The 19,589-nt window shown below is 35.9% G+C and overlaps 1 protein-coding gene across 1 annotated transcript in view; it reads right to left on the bottom strand.

Moving 5' to 3' along the window:
* The window catches only part of oca2 (oculocutaneous albinism II), a 97,385-nt gene extending 78,043 nt beyond the window's left edge, over nt 1-19,342 (bottom strand). The window contains exons 1-4 of the mRNA XM_082137239.1: nt 19,126-19,342; nt 14,163-14,418; nt 3,154-3,249; nt 376-549 (exon numbers count right to left, since the gene is read on the bottom strand). Of these exons, the coding sequence (XP_081993365.1) occupies nt 376-549; nt 3,154-3,249; nt 14,163-14,392 (500 nt within the window). The 5' untranslated portion in view covers nt 14,393-14,418; nt 19,126-19,342. The remainder of the gene's footprint in view (nt 1-375; nt 550-3,153; nt 3,250-14,162; nt 14,419-19,125) is intronic.
* Nucleotides 19,343-19,589: the final 247 nt, after the last annotated feature.

Genomic DNA, 19,589 nt, shown 5'->3' on the forward strand with positions numbered 1-19,589 from the left:
TGGTGTCTGTTGGGGCAGTGTGAACACAACAGTTATTTTTCATAAAATTCTAAATCCAACTGCCAACTTGTTTGTTGGTGTTTGTCTGTGCGGTGTGAATTGACCTTAAGAAACATTTCTTATTATCATTAATGCTGAAAACAGTTAATATTTTTGAGGAAACTATAATACATTTCTGTCAGGATTCTTTGATTAGAAAATGAATATGAATATGAATCAAAAGTTCATAATAACACCAATAGTAGAAATAGTAGCATGTCACTTTTGATAAATATAATGCGTACTTGCTGAATAAAACGATTAATTTCTTTCACAAAAAAAATTATAAATCTTACTGACCTCAAACTTTTGAGCGGTAGTGTATGTATGCCATACCTGATGGGGGATGATAGTTTGAAGTAATGTTCACATTTCTCCATGGATGTGATGTGGGAAAGACTGGTCACCTCACTGCCCAGCCTGCACCTCCTCTCCAATTCAGCAGAGTTCGCCTCCCATGATTCCTCTCCAGACCCCAGGCTGGGCTCATGCAGTGCCATGTAGGTTATACTGCAAAAACAGTATAAAAACAGTGGGTTAGACACTGTGGTGCTTGCAAAATATTGCTCTGTTTGTTTGAGCTGTCAGAGACAACTTCTGGCTCCACCAAAGAGTTCATGTGTTTGGGGGCGGGATCTGTTTAGTGGTCAAATTAATCAGTTTGATCTGGGAAACCTGTTTGAAACTATCATTATTTCTTGATGCCGCTAGTTACATAGAAATTAAACACTACCTCTAGGATAACTTTTAATAGCATCCAAAGTAAAACATATGGCTGATTAACTTCTGCAAGTTGAAAGCGATCATTCATCTAAATGCTAGCAGCCACACAAAATAAATTAAGACCACCGAAAGGTGTTAAAAGCCTCTTATGCTACACAGTTCTGGAGAATCCATGCTAAGACAGGATACAAGTTCCTAGGCATAACTAGAGGTTTTTGTGTTGATTATAGGCAGCAAGATAGATTATTCCAACTAAGAACACAATATAATCGCTAGCAGCATTAGCATTCAGCTCACTGCCTTATGGAATGAAAAATGTATTACCAAGGGCAGCAGATAGCAGCCAGCCATATTAGCACTACAGTTTACTACATGTAGGCTCCTTGATCTCAGAGGTCTATGGCGGTACTGTAGGGGCCCCACCAATTGTTTGATATCAAACTAATTTGTGAAAAACTGAATTATGTTAAATAAAATAACATTTAATTTAACTTTAACTACAGCAAGAAGCTAAACATCTGCAATGTTTCATAATTAAAATATAGTGTGATGTATATGAACATTAAAAATTATTATTTTAATGGCTTTGGAATTTAAGAATCATGACAAAGTTTTATAAATATGAATATGGTACCATATGTTATTATAGGCCAAACAAGCAATAAAGCAGTGAATCTCAACCTTTTTTACCTCATATATCCATGTTTTTCAAGACTAGGGGAATCGTTCAAATCATAGGGGAATCAATAAAACCTACTGGGCCCCGGCCCTATGGTTGAGAAAGACTGCAATAAGGGTCCCAGAGGAGACTGAGCCTGGTTTCTCCTAAGGTTTTTTCTCTATACCAAGCTTTATTTTCAGCAATGGAGTTTGGGTTCCTTGCCACTGTTACCTTTTGGCTTTCTTAGCTGGGGACACTTAGTATTGGGCAATATTATTGATTTAAATGCACTGACACTTTTTTTGACACAACTGAGCTGACTGATGGCATTGTTTTCTCCAGAGCTGCTTTATAGATTAATTAAACTTATTCCATCATTTATGAACTTTACACAGTTATTGAATGGTACTGAACTGATTTTAAATGAATAATGGCTGTTTACTATGGTCTTTTTAGAGCTGCTTTACAGCAGAATTAAATACTTTTGTATCATTGAATCATTATTTTCCTGTTTATCACTGTAAAGCTGCTTTGAAACAATCTATTGTATAAAGCGCTATATAAATAAAGATGACTTGACCTGACAAACAATGAATACATAAAAATACTGTGTATGACTCAATTTGAATTTTCATTATCAGTGAGAAGACTTATCCTACACATCTCAACAAAATTAAATACAGGTGTAATCCTTATGCTTATGACTCTTCAAACATTGTTACATAAAAATCACTGGCTTTAGTGAGCGCTTTTAGTTCTGGGATGCATGGGTGAATCAAGGACACATGCTGAGGAAAACAGGAAATTAATGGAACAATAAGCAAAATGAACTAAGAACTATAGTTGCTTCCCACATAAAAATATTGATTTGTAAATAAAAATACAAAACATTTAAAATGGAAAATTGGGGATTCTTATGCAAATAACATGGCTAATAATAACATATACCTTACTGGTTAAGCAAACTGTGTGAAATTTTTCCAGTCTGGTATCAAATTCAATCTGCTGGAATCATTCCCGATTTTTATTATAGAGGCTGACAACTGAGAGTGCAGATAGAGTACTGCAGGCAGTGTTTGGTATAATTAAAAAGTAGCAACATAGAGGTCAAGACCACTTCAAGATATCAAAATGCCATACATTATGTGAGGAACTGTTTGCCTTCAACCTGGTAATATATAAAGTAATTGTTGGAAATGAAGGTCACAAAGCCACTTTTTCTCATTACTGAATGAGAACAAGGTCGGTAATAATAGACCCGCAGGTAACATTCATACAGCTGTTCTGCAAAAGCCTCCTTGACTAAAGCCAAGTCAACAGGTCTTTAGAATCTGCAACTTTGGAAGAAAGATGGAGAAATTCCCTGTGTATGATTGGTTAATTAATGCAATATAATAACTTGCAAAAGAATAAGATATTCTGTAACACTAAACAGATGATAAATGAACATTGAAATAGCCAGAAATGCAATTACAATTTGATTAGTGTAGTTTGGTATATAATTATAAATGAATGCACATCAACCTCTGATCTTGTCAAAGCATTATATAATGTTTGCAAATGACTACTTGAAAAACGTTTATGAAATATGAGCTACAGTGGATTTTATTTTATTTACAAACCTTCATTGAATTGTTTACTGCTGAACAGAAAAGAAAACAAGAACTAAAGAACAATCAAAAATGAAATACTGTGAAACCAACTAGGAAATATACATACAGTAGTCTCACCTGTCATTTTGGGGGAATGTGAGAAGGGGTGACCGTTCTGTGTGGTTGGCTTGGTTGGATTTGCCTTTCAGGAGGTTTACCATGCTGAAGCTATGCCTGGAAACAAGGAGAGAACTTATTAAATCCGAGCATGATGTCTGTCATAAATAACATCTCAGCCACATTTAGAAATCAATTCTTGACATCCATTTTTATTGACTCTTCTATAAAAACTGGCAGCTGAAATAAAATGGAACTAAAAGTCTTTGAGCAGATCTGAAAGTCATTCTTCCTTTTTGGTCTGTTTAGTCATCTTTACAGCACTATCAAACATCTTGGTCTAATGTGTCAAACAAGGTCTAAGCTAAATGATCATAACATAAATGTAGATTTGCAAACAAAGCACATGCACAGATAGAGCCCAAGTGGTGCTCAAGCACCTCCACTTTTTCTCTCTGACTAGACAAGTGCCCTTTTCTAAGTAATAAGTTCATTTTTTAAATTACACCACTGGCATCAATTCTCAATTAAGTGTGTGCCCAAAAACTGCATTAAAGGGATAGTTTATTAGAATTTAAATGGAAATTCTGTCATCATTTACTCACCCTCAAGTTGTTCCAAACCTGTATGAATTTCTTTCTTCTGCTGAACACAAAAGAAGATATTTTGAAGAATGTTGGTAACCAACAGTAGATGGTCCCAAAATATCTTCTTTTGTTTAATTTAAGTATGTATTGATATGAAAGTAATTTAAAGTTGTTCTACAATATGTAACTAGTTAAAAAAAAATTATGAGATGAGATAAGACTTTTTCTCACTTGAGCACATGCCCCCTAAAATGTCTGTGCACGGCCCTGACAAGTTACACGTCCAAAATGTTAACAGCAATTGTATAAGTCATCCTTCTGATCCATTGTGTCCTCCTACAGCTGTCTGTAGGCAGGCTGTCTTGATGATTTAACTGACACCTCATAACTTGCCAGGGTGGATGGGCATCAGGTGGTGTGCAGATTCACAGAGGCAATAGTGTGTTATGGTTATGACAGGTTTAAGGACAAAATCATCCTGCTTGTCCAGGCCTTGAAGACTGAAATAATGTTCTGACCTTGGTTTACATGCTATAAAACACAGTGGCACAATGAAATAAATCAAACAATTGCTTTGTTACCTTTATCTGTGCCAGTGACAGGCCCATGTAATGCATGAATCCCTCACAAAAGTCAGTGCCACGGTGTCATGATTTTAAAGGATTTATCTTTTTTTGTGTCCATAGTGTCTTGCACAGGGATGCATTCATTTAGACAAGTTGCATTTCTCTTGGGCCTAGAGCAAAGGTTCCATTGCAGTAAAGCAGGGGGTCTGCCAATTATTTTCCATTAAAAATGACTTAAGATACAGTATTAACTAATAACAGTAACACTTTACAATAGGGTCTCATTAGTTAACATTAGTTAATGCATTAATGAATGTATTGCACACTGTTAGTTAATGATAGTTACAGTATTTATTCATATTTGTTAGCATCAGTTAATACAACTGTTCATTGTTAGTTCATGTTAACTCATGTCTGTTAAATAATATAGACATAACACTTTTTTTAATGTATTAGTAAATGTTGAAATTAACATTAACTAAGATTAAGAAACCAATAAGAACAAATGGAAAATGTTACTAAAACTAAATGTTTTATTGCTCCTCCCAAAATAAAATGCATTAAAATGAAATTGTTCTGTATATGGCATGCATCAATAACTATTATTTAAATGGTTTTGCAATATAAGCATCATAAAAAGTAGGCTATATAAATATATTGGTATTTATATGGTACTACATGCTGTAGTGTCAAAATAATATATTTCAATATAATTTTAGCCACTGATAGTATTCCTTCATTCGGTAATCACACTTTATCCTCTCAACCTCCTCAGACAAGGACATCTTTATTTACTGTAGTCATAAAGCAAACATTTCACATCTCATATACTAAATAACCAAAAAATCTATATAAGTCTGAAGAAGAAGAGGGGAAAGAGAAAGGATTGGTTCTGAGCTATTAACACCAGTAGTGTTGATATTTTTCGGCCTGTATGAATAGAACAGATGGAAATCCAGAGAATTCTGCAAGCTAATTACTCGAGCCTCTTCAGTAATGTAATTCTGAAAATTCTCTGTTTGTCGTAATAAATGACAGTTTAAATGGGTAAAGACCCTTTTATCTCTTCAATTGGCTCTGAGTTTGTGTGTGTGAGTTATGGAGAAGCCTTTGCAAAATGCCAAAATAAATCAATGTTGCTCAGCATAGGCCAGACTATAGAGTCAATCCCAGTCCTATTCTAACGCATCATTGGGCAAATCCCAAACCTCAGCTGCTTAGCAGTACAGAGGAATCAGACAACTCACCCACCCCTACCGATGCCTCAGCTCACTGCAAACAGCTGGGACGGGGTATGTGTGTGTGCCTGTGTGCTCCAGACAAGACATAATAGCCATGGCCTCCAGGATATATCCTGGTGTTGAGTTTGGGCAAAAGGGAGATTAGACAGGATATTTCAAGGCCTTTAATCCCGCTCTCTGCAGTTACACAACGGAGAGGAGATTTGAAATGTTAGCTCACCGAATGCAGGATTTATAAATGAAGTAAAGCCTTCTCTTATTGTGCCTGGATCTGAGTGTGTGAGGTCCAGATGAGAATGAAACGAAAGGGAGGGGAGTACATAACCCTGTGGGACACCTACCATACTCTGGCCTAGAATACAAGTCTAATTTAATACTACCCGAGACACTCAATTTCATTCCATTTAAAGACATTTACAGCATTACAAAAGTTAACATTAGTTAATGCTTGAACAATCATTTACTAACAGTATGCAATACATTTTGTTACAGTATTTATTCATATTTGTTAACATTAGTTAATACAACTGTTCATTGCTAGTTCATGTTAACGCAGGTCTGTTAAATGATATAGAGAGATAAAACATCATTTTTATAATGTATTAGTAATTTTGGAATTAACATTAACTGAGATGAAAAAATTCTTAAGAGTATTTTTCATTGTTAGTTCATGTTAACTAATGCAGTTAACCAATGTTAACAAATGGAACTTTATTGTATGTATTAATAATTATTATTTAAATGGATTTGCAATGTAAGCATCATAAAATCAGTATATAAATATGAAATGCTGTTCTTTTGAACTTTCCATTCATCAAAGAATTCTAAATTGCATTACCCACAAAAATACTGAGCAGCAGAATTGTTTTCAATGTTGATTGTTTTTTGAGCACGAAATCAGCATATTAGATTGATTTATGAAGGATAATGTGACACTGAAGCATGGCAGCTGAAATTAAGCTTCATTTAAATAATAAATTCTCACAATATTGCTGTTTAACTGTATTTTTTGATAAAAAATAAGTGCAGTCTTGGTGAGTATAAGAAATTTTCAAAAACAAAAAAATATCTTACTGAACGATACATCTGTGTATATAGAGATTTTTTGCTGTACTATTTTAAATTTGCCATAGTTATATAACAATTATGGCATATTTCCCATTGAACAGATAAAGAGAGAGAACAAACAACTATTAAAACTTTCTACAGTATATAATTCAATTATGGAAAATACCCCATAAGGCCGAAAGAGAGAGAGAACAAACAACTATTGAAATGCATATTTTGTGATATGTTGTGTGATGTGATCAGCTGATTTCATTGAGAGCACTGGTTATTTAAAGGGGTGGTATAATGCCAGTTTCACAAGATGAAAAATAAGTCTCTGATGTCCCCAGAGTGTGTATGTGAAGTTTTAGCTCAAAATACCCCACAGATATTTTTAGATAGCATGTTAAAGTTGTCACTTTTTGAGTGTAATCAAAAACGCACCATTTTTGTGCCTGTTATTTTAAATGCAAATGAGCTGCTGCTCCCAGCACAGGGGTTGGAGCCACAACAGCTTGTGTCCTTTTACCTCACACAGTCAGACATGCACTGGAGATTTCAAAAACTTTTAGCCTTTTATGTTGAAACCAAAGTCAGAAAGATAGGGAGACTCAAGAACAGGTGACAACATGTAGACAACATTTCTGATTGGTTAGTTGGTGAATTTTTGTAGCTTATGTGTAGTTAGCTTCTAGTCATTGATTAGGCCATCCTTAAAAATATTCTTGTTTGTCGTAACCCGACCGACCCTGTCGATTTAGGACCGACCCAAATAATAATTTTTTTCCCCTTTTAGTCCGACCGACTTGCCGGTTGTAAACTTGCGTTAAGACCTACCGCTTTTTTTTTTTTTACTCTTCAAACTACTAATACAAATGCAATAAAATGATATTAATTATATTTTAGTAAGTATTGTCAATATAAATTGCCCATACTCCTACATACAAACGTTAGGCTACGCTCTTTCTTTTAAATAAAAACCCGTGGCGTCATCTATGATTATAAGGGCTGTAGGCTAGGCCTATATGCGAAATGAAACCGAAATCGCGACACTCAGGGAGAAAAATGCGTTCATCAGAAAAAACTTCATCAGAAAATGCGTTTAATACTAATATATTGAAACGTCTGTTGTTTATACATCCATACTCCCTTAATAAAGGAGTCCAGACGTTAGAAAAATATCAGTAGCCTATACACATGCGTTTTATATTTAATATGAGGGAAATACACTTGCATCACGTTCCGGACTTGACACAAAAAATCTTTAACTTTTAGGTGGTAAAATATGTTTTAGTAATTCTATGAATTACACTGGCAAACCAAAAGAAATATACCCACCGGATGAAGAAGGGTTGGCTCTCCACAGAACATAATATATTCATTTTATTTTATTTTTCGTGTCTGTTCGCATTTATGAGGAACAAACAATGACGTGACCGCTCTGAAAGCGGCACAAGACTGCTTTAAAACTTTCACAGAGATCTCAAACAGGCATTTAAAACACCAAATATATTAAGGATTGGAATATCAAGCAAAATAATATTCGATGATTGATCGAAAATCGTATCTCTCCCCCCACATGCTCACCGGTAAGACGCTCCGACATTAAATGTATCTGTAGCCTGTAGGCTAATAGGCCTATGCGTTGTAGCCCAGTCATTAAAAAACGATTTAGTTTCATATTCATGTTTAAACAAATAATATATTTATTTATTTTAATTTTATGTTGATTAGGCCTATATGAAAAGTGAAAAGCATGAATAAGATGATCCCGAAAATATCGGGAGACAAATGGAGTGGGCAGACATGATTTTGACCACTTCATTAAGTTTGTTTTTGTAGAAAGATTTTCTTTAAAGTGAATTTCGTTTTGTATTAATTGTATCTTAATTTTAATCAAATGTTTCATCAACCAATTGCCTGGATTAATAAGTAATAATAAATAAGAAGAAAATATAGCAGGCAATCAGGACACGGAGTCGCCGGCGCGTGAACTGGAGATCGTCTCTTAAATGAACCGAAACTCAGCGTATAAGCTACTTGCCTCACAGACCTGAGATAAATATAGAAAGCATGAAATGTGTACTTTTAAACAAAACAATTCAAAACGAAAGAAAACAGACTGCTCTCTGCTTATGTAGGCTAATCCGTATGAAATGTGCATAGTCGTCAAGTTCATCTTTGACGCAGAAAACACTTGTTTATTAATAAACATTTGAAATGTCTCCTGGATATATTTGACATAATAATAATCATTACTTTTCCAGTTCTTTGTGACAGCTTTTAGGTGCGTTATTGGCAGCGCCACCCTTACACATGAACGCGTCCCCAACGCTCAATAGTTAATATTATTCTTTGGTGTTTAGTTTATACAGGTTTTCTAATTGTTATTTAATATATAGGCCTAAATATAAATGTGTTTTTTTTTTTTTTTTTATCAAAATCTCTTTTTTTCTCTCGACACCTCTGTAACTTGGCACGAAATTCTGTCAGTGAAGTCCCGATATGCAAATTTGTTTAAATTCATACCTACATAATCTCAATGACCAAAATTTTACTTTTTTTTTTCACGCTGAATCTTGAAAAAATAAAAATAGTCCGACCTACCGATCCTTTTTTTTTTTTTTGGGCTGTTACTGCAAACCAAAATATTTTTAAGGATGGCCTCAGCATATTCTGTTTTGATAATCTATAAATCGCATTCCCGTGGGTGGGGTTTATGTAAATTCTAGGGTTGGTGATGTTACTAACCCGGGAGGAATGTCGTGTAGTCCCTACCAGCCGTTTGTTGTAGTCCTTAAAAAGCCATTTCTTTAAAAGAAAAATATCTCCCTTTGCTTTGAACTTTGAGTGTTGTAACTTTGCAGATGTTGTTTATGCTCAAACAGCAACATTACACACTAACTAAAGTTAGAAAAGTGAAATCATATTCAACCACCCCTTTAAAAAATTCCTGCAGGAGAGCAGTCACAAGAGTAGAACCAGATCTGATCTCATGCCTGACTAACAATTAATCATGTGACGGCTGATCTAAAACCGTGTCTAATCCGAAAAGTGTCACAACCACAAGTTTAAGATTAAGACCCCCATCGCCATATTCTATAGTACAATCTCTCACACACATTTTACCCACATACACAACATTTGCGTTACTACAGTATTGTGACTCCACACGTGAGCACCAATCCTCTTTAGAGTCGATTAGCAGCTGTTTCACACAGAAAAGCTCTCACTAAGGGTTCCGGGGACCTTATATGCCAAATGGGTTCAGCTGAATGTCACAGTCATAATAGTGGAAGTGCAATGTTACAATGAATTCGCAAAGCACATTTTGCATTAGGATATCCGCTAAATTAATGCTTTTCCCAGCATGAGGTTTCTTTAGAAACATATCTTGAAGGTGACATGTTTTTTTATGTAAAAAAATGCTTTCTCCTACCACAGTTTAAAGTGCATAGACAACTACAAGCAATAGACTGTAATACCTGAAGTGTGTAAACACTGTGGCACTATCAAAACATTGTTCTGTTTGTGCTTTACTTCTGGTCAAACAATGTGTTTGAGGCGGGACTGCCTGTTTGTCCAAAACCTTTTTTGACATATGGGTGCGTTGAAATCCTCCTGGGAAGTTTGTATTTACAAGTTTGTAATTTTTTCCATCAGATGCATTCAAGTCACTTTTCTAAAAAAATTAATAAAAAAAATTCAGAAATAATTTTTTAACTCTTACGGAAGAGGATTAGGGCCAAGCTATAATAAAAAAATACAACCATCTCGAGATTAAAGTCATTATAATGCGAAATGAAACTCGTTACATTGAGAAAAAAAGTCGAAATACAATCTTTAGAATAAACTCATTAAATATCGAGAATAAAGTCGTTGTGTTTCGAGAAAAAACCTCATAAAATTTCGAGAAAAAAGTCGAAATAATCATGAGAATAAACTCATTCAATTTCGAGAATAAAGTCGATGTGTTTCGAGAAAAAAAGTCGAAATGAAATGTAGAGAATAACGCATTCGATCAGTGTTCATTGCATAGCCTACTGATAGAGGACATGGCAGAGTTGGATCACTTAGTCAAGCTATATTTTAGACTTTCTTTCAGTAACAAAGAAATACTATCAACTTTAGCTAATTATGACAGAATAATAATTAGAATACGAACTTTAAAGAGAATTTGCAAGCGGCTAGGTCTTTTTAGAAGAAAAAAACAGTCCAATTTGCGCAATGTACTCGCTTTTGTCCAACATGAAATGACAACCAGTGGACAAATGCAAGGTTATCACTGGCTTCACCTACGCGCGATTCATCGAGGTTTCGTGATTTCCCAGGATACCATAAGACGCATTATTAAACTTGATTAAACTTGTTGATCTTCAAGGTGTGGAATTTCGACGAAGGAGACGCTTGAGAAGACGCCAGTACACTTGCGCTGGCCCAAATGGCCAAATGCACTCTGGCATATGGACAGCTATGATAAATTAAAAACGCATGCAGTAGGCTCGATTGTTAGGATGAATGTGGCCTCAAATCGATCTCAAAATTTAACGCGTTCATTCTCGAAATTTAATGAGTTTATTCTCACGATTATTTAGACTTTTTTCTCGAAATTTAACGAGTTTTTTCTCGAAACACAACGACTTTATTCTCGAAATGTAATGAGTTTATTCTCAAGATTGTATTTCGACTTTTTTCTCGAAATTTCTCGAAATCTGGTTCTAATCTCGAGATGGTTGTATTTTTTTATTATAGCTTGGCCCTAATCCTCTTCCGTAAGAGTTAAAAAATTATTGCAGAATTTTTTTTTTTTTTTTTTTTAGAAAAGTGACTTGAATGCATCTGATGGAAAAAATTACAAACTTGTAAATACAAACTTCCCAGGAGGATTTCAACGCACCCATATGTCAAAAATGATTTGGACAAACAGGCAGTTTTTTTCTCGAAACACAACGACTTTATTCTCAATATTTAATGAGTTTATTCTCATGATTGTATTTCGACTTTTTTTTCTCGAAATTTAACGAGTTTAATCTTGCATTGAGATGGTTTTATTTTTTTATTATAGCGTGGCCCTAATCCTCTTCCGTAAACTCTACTTCTACAAAAAGGTGAATAAATAATGCGCATCAGGTATGTTTTTGCTTTTTTTCCCCCATTTATGAAGGTACTGAAAATGTAATTGTAATATTTTATTGTAATTGTACAATACTATTGTATTTTGTACATGCAACATAGCTAGATTTATAGTAAATGAAACAATTATATAAATTTAATTTCAACAAAATTACCATCAATACCATGTATTACATCCACCATGTTTTCTCACTGACACGCCCCCAAATTGGAAACTCTGGGCTTAAAGGACAATTCCGGTGAAAAATGAACCTAGGGGTAATTAACACATGGTTACCGAGTCGATCGTTCCCTGGGATGCGTTTTCATGAATGTTAAGAGTTTTATCTCTAAAAACAGATTAGCTTATAACGCTAGTATATGGGGCACAGAGTAAGTAAAAGTAAATCGCTAGTTAATACCACTAACAAGGCTCAAAATAGCCTCACACTAAAGGCCAATTTATACTTCTGCGTCTAGTGTACGTCGTAGGCTACGCACGTAGGCGACGCCGTCGTGAGCATTTATACTTCTGCGAATGTCTGTGTTGCTCTGCAGTTACACCGCTGAAACGCTAGTTGGCGCGGGTGGGTTTTAATGTTCCACTGTGTTTACATTCCTCGCGGCTGTTTTGAGTTTAGGTTTCTACGAGCAATGGCGACTGAAGGAGTCATACAGATGGCTGTATTTCCGCACTTCTTCAAGCAATCTCTCGGTCACTTGGTCTATTTCCATGGCTCTTCACTGATCTTCGGAATTTAAAAATGGCGGGCGGGCGGTGCAGAGTGTAGGAGGAAACGCGATGCTATCCAGCCGACCAATCACAGATCTTGCGGTCCGCGTCGCCGCGCCGCGTAGTTACATTTTTGAGGAGGTGCGCGTCAGGGTACGGCGAAGGGTACGACGTATGGTACACGTCAATGCGTATGCTACGCCGTACCTTCTACGCGCACCCGACGCAGAAGTATAAATTGGCCTTAACACGGTAGTTAGTTCTCAATGCTTCGGTTTGCATGTAGGGACCCACATTATGATACCGTGTTAGTGTGAGGCTATTTTGAGCCTTGTTAGTGGTATTAACTAGCGATTTACTTTTACTTACTCTGTGCCTCATATACTAGCATTATAAGCTAATCTGTTTTTAGAGATAAAACTCTTTACATACGATTTTCCTGAAAACGCTTCCCAGGGAACGATCGACTCGGTAACCATGTGTTAATTACCCCTAGGTAAATTTTTCACCGGAATTGTCCTTTAAAGAAAGTTCAGAGTTTCCCCACTTGTTATTATGAAAGTGTAACTGTCATGATTCTGCCTTCTTGTCCTTGATTTACCTCTAGTCTTGAGGCAGGATCATGACAGACCCATGTTTTGTGTGCAAGCACATGGCCTTTTGTTTGGGCCATGTGCTTGTGTTGTCTCGTTACTTAACCCCGCCCTCTTGTTCTCCTCGTTAGTCATTATTGTTTCATCTGTGTCACCTGCTGTCATTATCAGTTTCTCCCTATTTAATCCCCTTGTGTTTGCTGTCCTGTGGCGGTTCATTATCATACATTGTGAAACCTTGTGTTTGTAATCATCCCTCTGAGTATCCTGTCAAGAGTATTGTCTAGAGAAAGTTCTGATTCTGTATTTGCTGTTTGTTTATCGTCTAGTTATCTGTCAAGTCATAGTCTAGTTTAGTCACTCTTTGTCCTGTCTATGTTTTGCCCCCTTGTGGGTTTTGTTTTCCCTTTTTGTCTTCAATAAACGTTGTTCAATTGCATACGGTCTGCATATGGTTACGTAATCAGATTACTTTTTTCAAGTAACTGGTAAAGTAACGCATTACTTTTTACTATACAACAAAATACCTTTTTCAAATAAGTAACGCAAGTTATATTGTTTTCCCATTTATTAACTGACGCCTCTCCCGTTCCCATGTTGAGAGTAAGTGCAGAGTGTGCACTGTGTGAACATGATGATTATTGTAGTTCTAGACAAATTAACAAATTAATGCAAACTCAGAATATTATGCAAACCTGCAATAATTAAATGTTACATTACACAAAAACTTACATATTTAATCTAATTTTATTAACCAATGTCTTTGCTGCTGACCTTCGATGATCCAATTCAACAATACCAATAAGCAAAAATGACTAAATTAATAAATGTTTTTATTGCAAAAATAAGAGTGTTGAACTTTCTTCTTCTGCCTCCTATTCTTCTGTAATCCAAAATGGCAGCACAGCAGAAAGGTTTGTTTGAGCTGCGTCCTCTACTGTACAAGCGTGAATTTGCATTTCCTTCAGCCTGAGGCTTATTCATTTTAATTTTGATGTGAAAGGGCCTTTACATTTGCCAAAAATAGAACTTAAGTTTGTTTTTGTTCAAAAATGCAAAAGTAACGTAACATTACTTATAAAGAAATATCCCTTTAACGGAATTCAGATGAAGTATTTGATAGTCAAAAACCCCAAGAACTAGGGTCCTACCTATCCTCTTGATGGACGTCAGTGTAGATTATGCAGTGTCCCGAGGGCATGGCTGCAGCCTGCAGCAATTTCTGTGTCTCTCTTTTCCCAGAGAATCCCTCCAGTAGACGAAGCTCATCAAAGTTGCCAGCTACAGTGTCAGACTTTCTGCTGCCCACCCTGCTGGAGTGAGCCTGGCCTCCGGTTTGAGACATCTCCACCTCAATATTACTCTTATTCTCCAGGTACATCTTCACTCTGGCACACTGGACCACAACTGGGGGATAAGGGGGAACATTGAGGTCAACTTATCATTTATTGCAGCGTAGGTGTCATATTTATGGTTACTAGCAGGTCTTTTGAGACTTACAATTCTAGATTTATATGTAAGAGACTTATATAAGCCACATGTAGAATAATGTTGTACAGAAAGAAATATTTAGACATTCAGAACTGCATTGCATATGATTTCATTCCATAAGGATCCACCTGCCCCATCTAGTGCTTTACATGAATTCGTGCTTTCGTGCTTTACATTCGTGCTTTACATCCGAAAGCTGCATTAATTTAACTGCTTGGTCTTTTTTTAAACTTTATTTAAAGAGGCCACAAAGCAAACAAGCATGTTGATCTGTATTTGTGCAGACTGACCACAAGTAGGGTATAAGTTAACCTCATGAAAACTTTTAAATGTGAAAGTAAGAAATTGATCGATGGAAAGAACTTAACAATTACAGTGACATGTTTGCTAAATAAATAATCAAATTAAAAGCCATTTGTGTGGCGTGGCTTTTGTGTTCATGGTTAAGTGCTAGTCTAATTTGCACTCCCGCTGAACATAAAAACAAGCATTCTAGAAAATGTTGTCTATAAGTAGTGTTGCGCGCCTTATCAAATTCACATGATCAACCTCTCCTCTATCTTGCTTGGGAACTAATGTGGTCAGAACCAAAGTTTACAGGACTGCATCCTATGGAATCGAATCCTCTCAAGTGGAGGACTTCTACATTCCGATTGGTTGCCGCTGAACCGCGTCATAGCTCATTACCATAAAGTTGACCTGAAGCTGCATTCACACTACAAGCGACTTTGTCGCTGCATGTCGCCAGTGGCTGGCGGTGCAGTCGCTAGAAGGCGTTTCCACTACTGGTTGCCTAGTAATGTTTGTGAGTGACATTCACGGATGTTACTCCATGTTGTAGATAGAACAATCCGGTTTCTTGCCGCTACAAACAAACATTTTGGAAGGAAAAGTCTAAATATAAATGGAATCAGTACATAAAATGCATAATATTAAAGATGAACGAGAAACAGCAGGGTGCTCTTTGAAATCGCAGCTATTTAACTGCAGCAAACGGGCAAATGCTGGTCTATCTAGGTTCACGAAAGCATTCAGGCCCGGAGTCAGTACGGTGAGTACCACACAGAGACATATCATACATTATAGGACAGTTTCTGAATGCTAAAATGAGCTTCTCATTATTCTTGCCTCGGTCGGACTCGGCACTGAAGACTGACTTCACTCCTACTGATTGTCGCTTCCGAAAGTCGCTCTTCATTCGCATAAAGTTAAACAGATCTCAACTTTGTCGGGTCGTTAATTCTTATTAAAGCTAGTTATTAATTCAAGAGCTGTGAGTGATTCTCTCTTTGCCTTTAGTTGTTCGATTCGCATTAATGGCGCAATCGTCAGCAGGTTTATTAGACTGCTTCCCCTTTAAGACCGAGTGCTACTGATGCACCATATTTTCTCCCAACTATTTACGTCCATTTTAGACATAAACTGTGTTAAAGTGAATAAACTGTTTTTAAGTGAATCTCCAAGCAGGTCATTTTGACATATTTTTTGTGTATAGTTGATCGTTTAGACACGCACAGGAAACCCAAAGTAGTTTGCTTGTCTCGTTGCAGTCCGTTTCGGAGCGCGCGCAGCATGGGAACAGCGTCTCTTGCGCAGATTTTTTATGATTTTAATAGCTCTTTTTATTATCAAACGCGTCCCGCAATTTAACAACAGAAGAGACTGCATTTTACAACAAGCCATTATTGTGCTGATTCTGACGTTAAGTCTGAGTTTTAGAGAGAAATTACAGTGCACCGCTGTGAAAGGTTGGAAGTTGCGCTAGACAAAATGCGGATTATGCGGCTATAGTTTTTAATGGTTTTACCTCAAATATCTTATTTTTACATCATTGGAAGCCAAAATCTGAATCTAAAATAAAATTAGATTAATATCACAGATCTAAAGTGTAACCACTAACCATACTTGAAATAAAAATTTGCAAGATATAACGTCTTTATAACAGTATTAAATAGTACGTGTATTCATTTCTCCAGTACCGACAGCAGAACCGAGAACGTCCGAGTTTATCAATACAGCGGTCTTTCATAATTCAGCACGCGGCCCGTTTAATACAGGTTTTCGGTACCCATCCCTACTAACAACCCATAATAAAATGACCCTTCAAGAGCTACATATGGCAATTTATCTGTTCAATAAAATATCTTACTCACTTGTTGAGTAATAAAAACGCCACTCCCACACCATACACACACTCTAGCCAGAGAAAATTTAATCTATTTACGGATATGACGAGATATGTAGGGGCGAGTGACGTATGCAATTTCCCGCGAAATCCATCCAGCTTGTGTTTGTTACGGTCCACTTTTACACATACATTTGCGAACATTTCATTATATTTCATACTTAATGTTTACAAGCATATTTTTGCATGTTAAGATGTGTGAGCTGAAACAAACAAAATGGACTTATACTGACAGCATCTAAAACACATGTATTTATTTACAGATTTAGAAATGTAAAAATCTTTGCAAATCCTTTATCTCTTAAATAGATTTGTATAGTTATGTACTGTTGTATAGTTTTCTTAAACTAAGCCCCTAAACTAAACACACCCCTAAGCTCCATTGTTGGTATTAAGTAAAAACTAAACACTATTAAAAAAATATTTTCGTAAAGTACATTTTTTTTAAGTACAATAAAATATAAATATTCAATGAAAAACTTTTAAAAACATAAACGAAATTGGCAATTGAAATAACTGAAAGTTAACTAAAAATGAATTAAAGCTAAATAAATATTTTAAAAACCAATAAAAAAATAAAAAATAAATCACATAAAAGTATAGCTACTAAAACCTAAACTAAAATGAATGGAAACTATAATAAGTATAAAAATGTCAAATAAAACCTCATTTAAAATATTCACTAAAATAACACTGCCCTACTTTAAATCTAACCAGTTCGCTACCATATAAAATTCAACATACTAATTCCATGAATTCAATTTTATATGAGCCTATTCAATGCTGAAATCCTTACCCCTAAGAATGAGCAATGGTGATAGTTTTAGCGAGCACCACTCATTAGATTGACTTTATTAAACAGCTCCACCAAGTGGAAATTGTGAGAAAAGGCAGAACACAACCTCAAAAAAAGCCCCTTTTTACTAGCAGACTGCCTCTTGAAAAAAACTCTCTATAGCAAAAGATCAAGCTTATTAAAATTCGTTTTTATATTGTAGAGTATGACATCACTTCACACGCCTATGAGATTTTAGGGCTATTTCTGTCTGAGACCAATCCTTTTGATGTGTTTGTACTTAAAAAAGAGAGCCATTATGTCCTTGAGACAACCATTCTAAGTGTTTGTTGTCTTTAGCAACCACGGTCAGTGAGAAAAAACAAACCACCAAAAAAGTGGCACGACTAATCAGTGAGAAGCCAAAACAATCATGTTTAAGGAATAATTAGTTATGGGGGTGATAAACCCTCCTTCTGGAGTGTCCAGGGTAATTGGATTGACTAGAGGTCGCCCTTTTCTTAAAGACTTGTGTTCTGCAGTTCAGACACAGAGGAGAGTCATTGTGTGTTGAAAGCTCAAGGTCTGCCTTAATGGACACTTGGGCATATCTGTGACCTGTGACCAATGACTAGTGACCGGTGCTTGTTTGATTTCCGTTCCTCACTGTTGCTGAACCGAACAAGCTCTATTGTGCCAGTGGTCAATACAAAGTGCTTACAGTAAAGTGTGTTAAGACAGCCTGCAGAAACATGTAATCTGCCGTAGAGTGTTATTTCTCTTTCTACTCCTATTCACATTAGGCCTGGCCAGTTTTGAGATGGAAGGTGGGCCGTCCTGTGTGAGTCTCAGGGTACACTGGGACGGTGAGGGATTCAAAAGAAAGTCATTCTGCAAAAACCAAACATTAATATTAAATATTTTTAACTTTGTCAAATTTTGTTGTTAAATCAGTGGTTAAGAATTAAATTTTACTAAATTTTTAAAGAGTAATAATGAGATGTTTACTAATTAAAACATATAAAATGGATTCACAGCTTGGATAGATAGAGACAGACAGACAGTCCGACCTATTTTGTAATTGAGAGCAAAGACTGGGGGTTTTTCCTCAAAAAATCAGAGCAATATTAATCTGCTTAAAAAACCTTAACACACACTAAGCTCTCACACACTCTCTCCAGACATTACTGTACATTCCTCTTTGCTCCCTCCCTCCATTCTCTCAGTGTGGGAAGAAATATTATAATCCATTGAAAAATGCATTCAGTACAAATACCGTGTGTGAAAAGGAGACCATTTCGAATTGAATAAAAAAAATGGTAATACATTTATTTTTGTGTGCATATAAAACGCAAATTGCAACCCACACTTACATAAAAAATAATGTTGAAATTACATGTTCTGAAATTATATTAATATTCAACATTTAATTTACATCCTAAATCAAACAGTTTAAATACACCGTATATGCAAATTGTAATTAAATTCACTTCACTGTTGTAATTTTGTTACCGAGAAGGTACTTTTTTTTCTTTTTAAATTTTTTCAGACTAATGAATATTTGTAAATTGAATAAAAAAATATAGGAAAATATTTTACCTATCGTGTATAATTTTAACGGTATAATTTATTTATTTTTTTGCAATGAAACTTGACTCCTTACCTGCCAATGCAGAGAATTAAATGGTGAAGTGGGCAACAAGATGATGATGATGATGATAATGATGATGATGATGATGATGATGATGATGATGATATTATAACATTAAAACAAAAATAAAAAGTCCGGTGGGTCCAAACAGGTCTGAGTAGCTCACGAGTGTCGCACACAGGCTGCAGGTTTTCACGAGCTCGGGAGGAGGAGGAGGAGGAGGAGGAGGAGGAGGCTCACTCTTAAATGGAAGTTGTAGACTTCTTCTAGCAAATTGAGGGAGTGACCCACAACTCTGCACACAGACAGGAGAGAGTGAAAGAATGAATACACAGCCCTCCCTCTTTCCTGTTCTCTCACAGACCTCCAGAATGGAAGTGGACACTCATTAACACTGGTGTTTTAGGCATACCCAATTTTCCCTCAAATGCCTGGACACCCACCCTTTCAAACCAAACCAAAACAATACGCACAAT

The sequence above is a fragment of the Leuciscus leuciscus genome (genome assembly GCF_965113295.1).
Source record: "Leuciscus leuciscus genome assembly, chromosome: 14".
Taxonomy (NCBI): domain Eukaryota; kingdom Metazoa; phylum Chordata; class Actinopteri; order Cypriniformes; family Leuciscidae; genus Leuciscus; species Leuciscus leuciscus.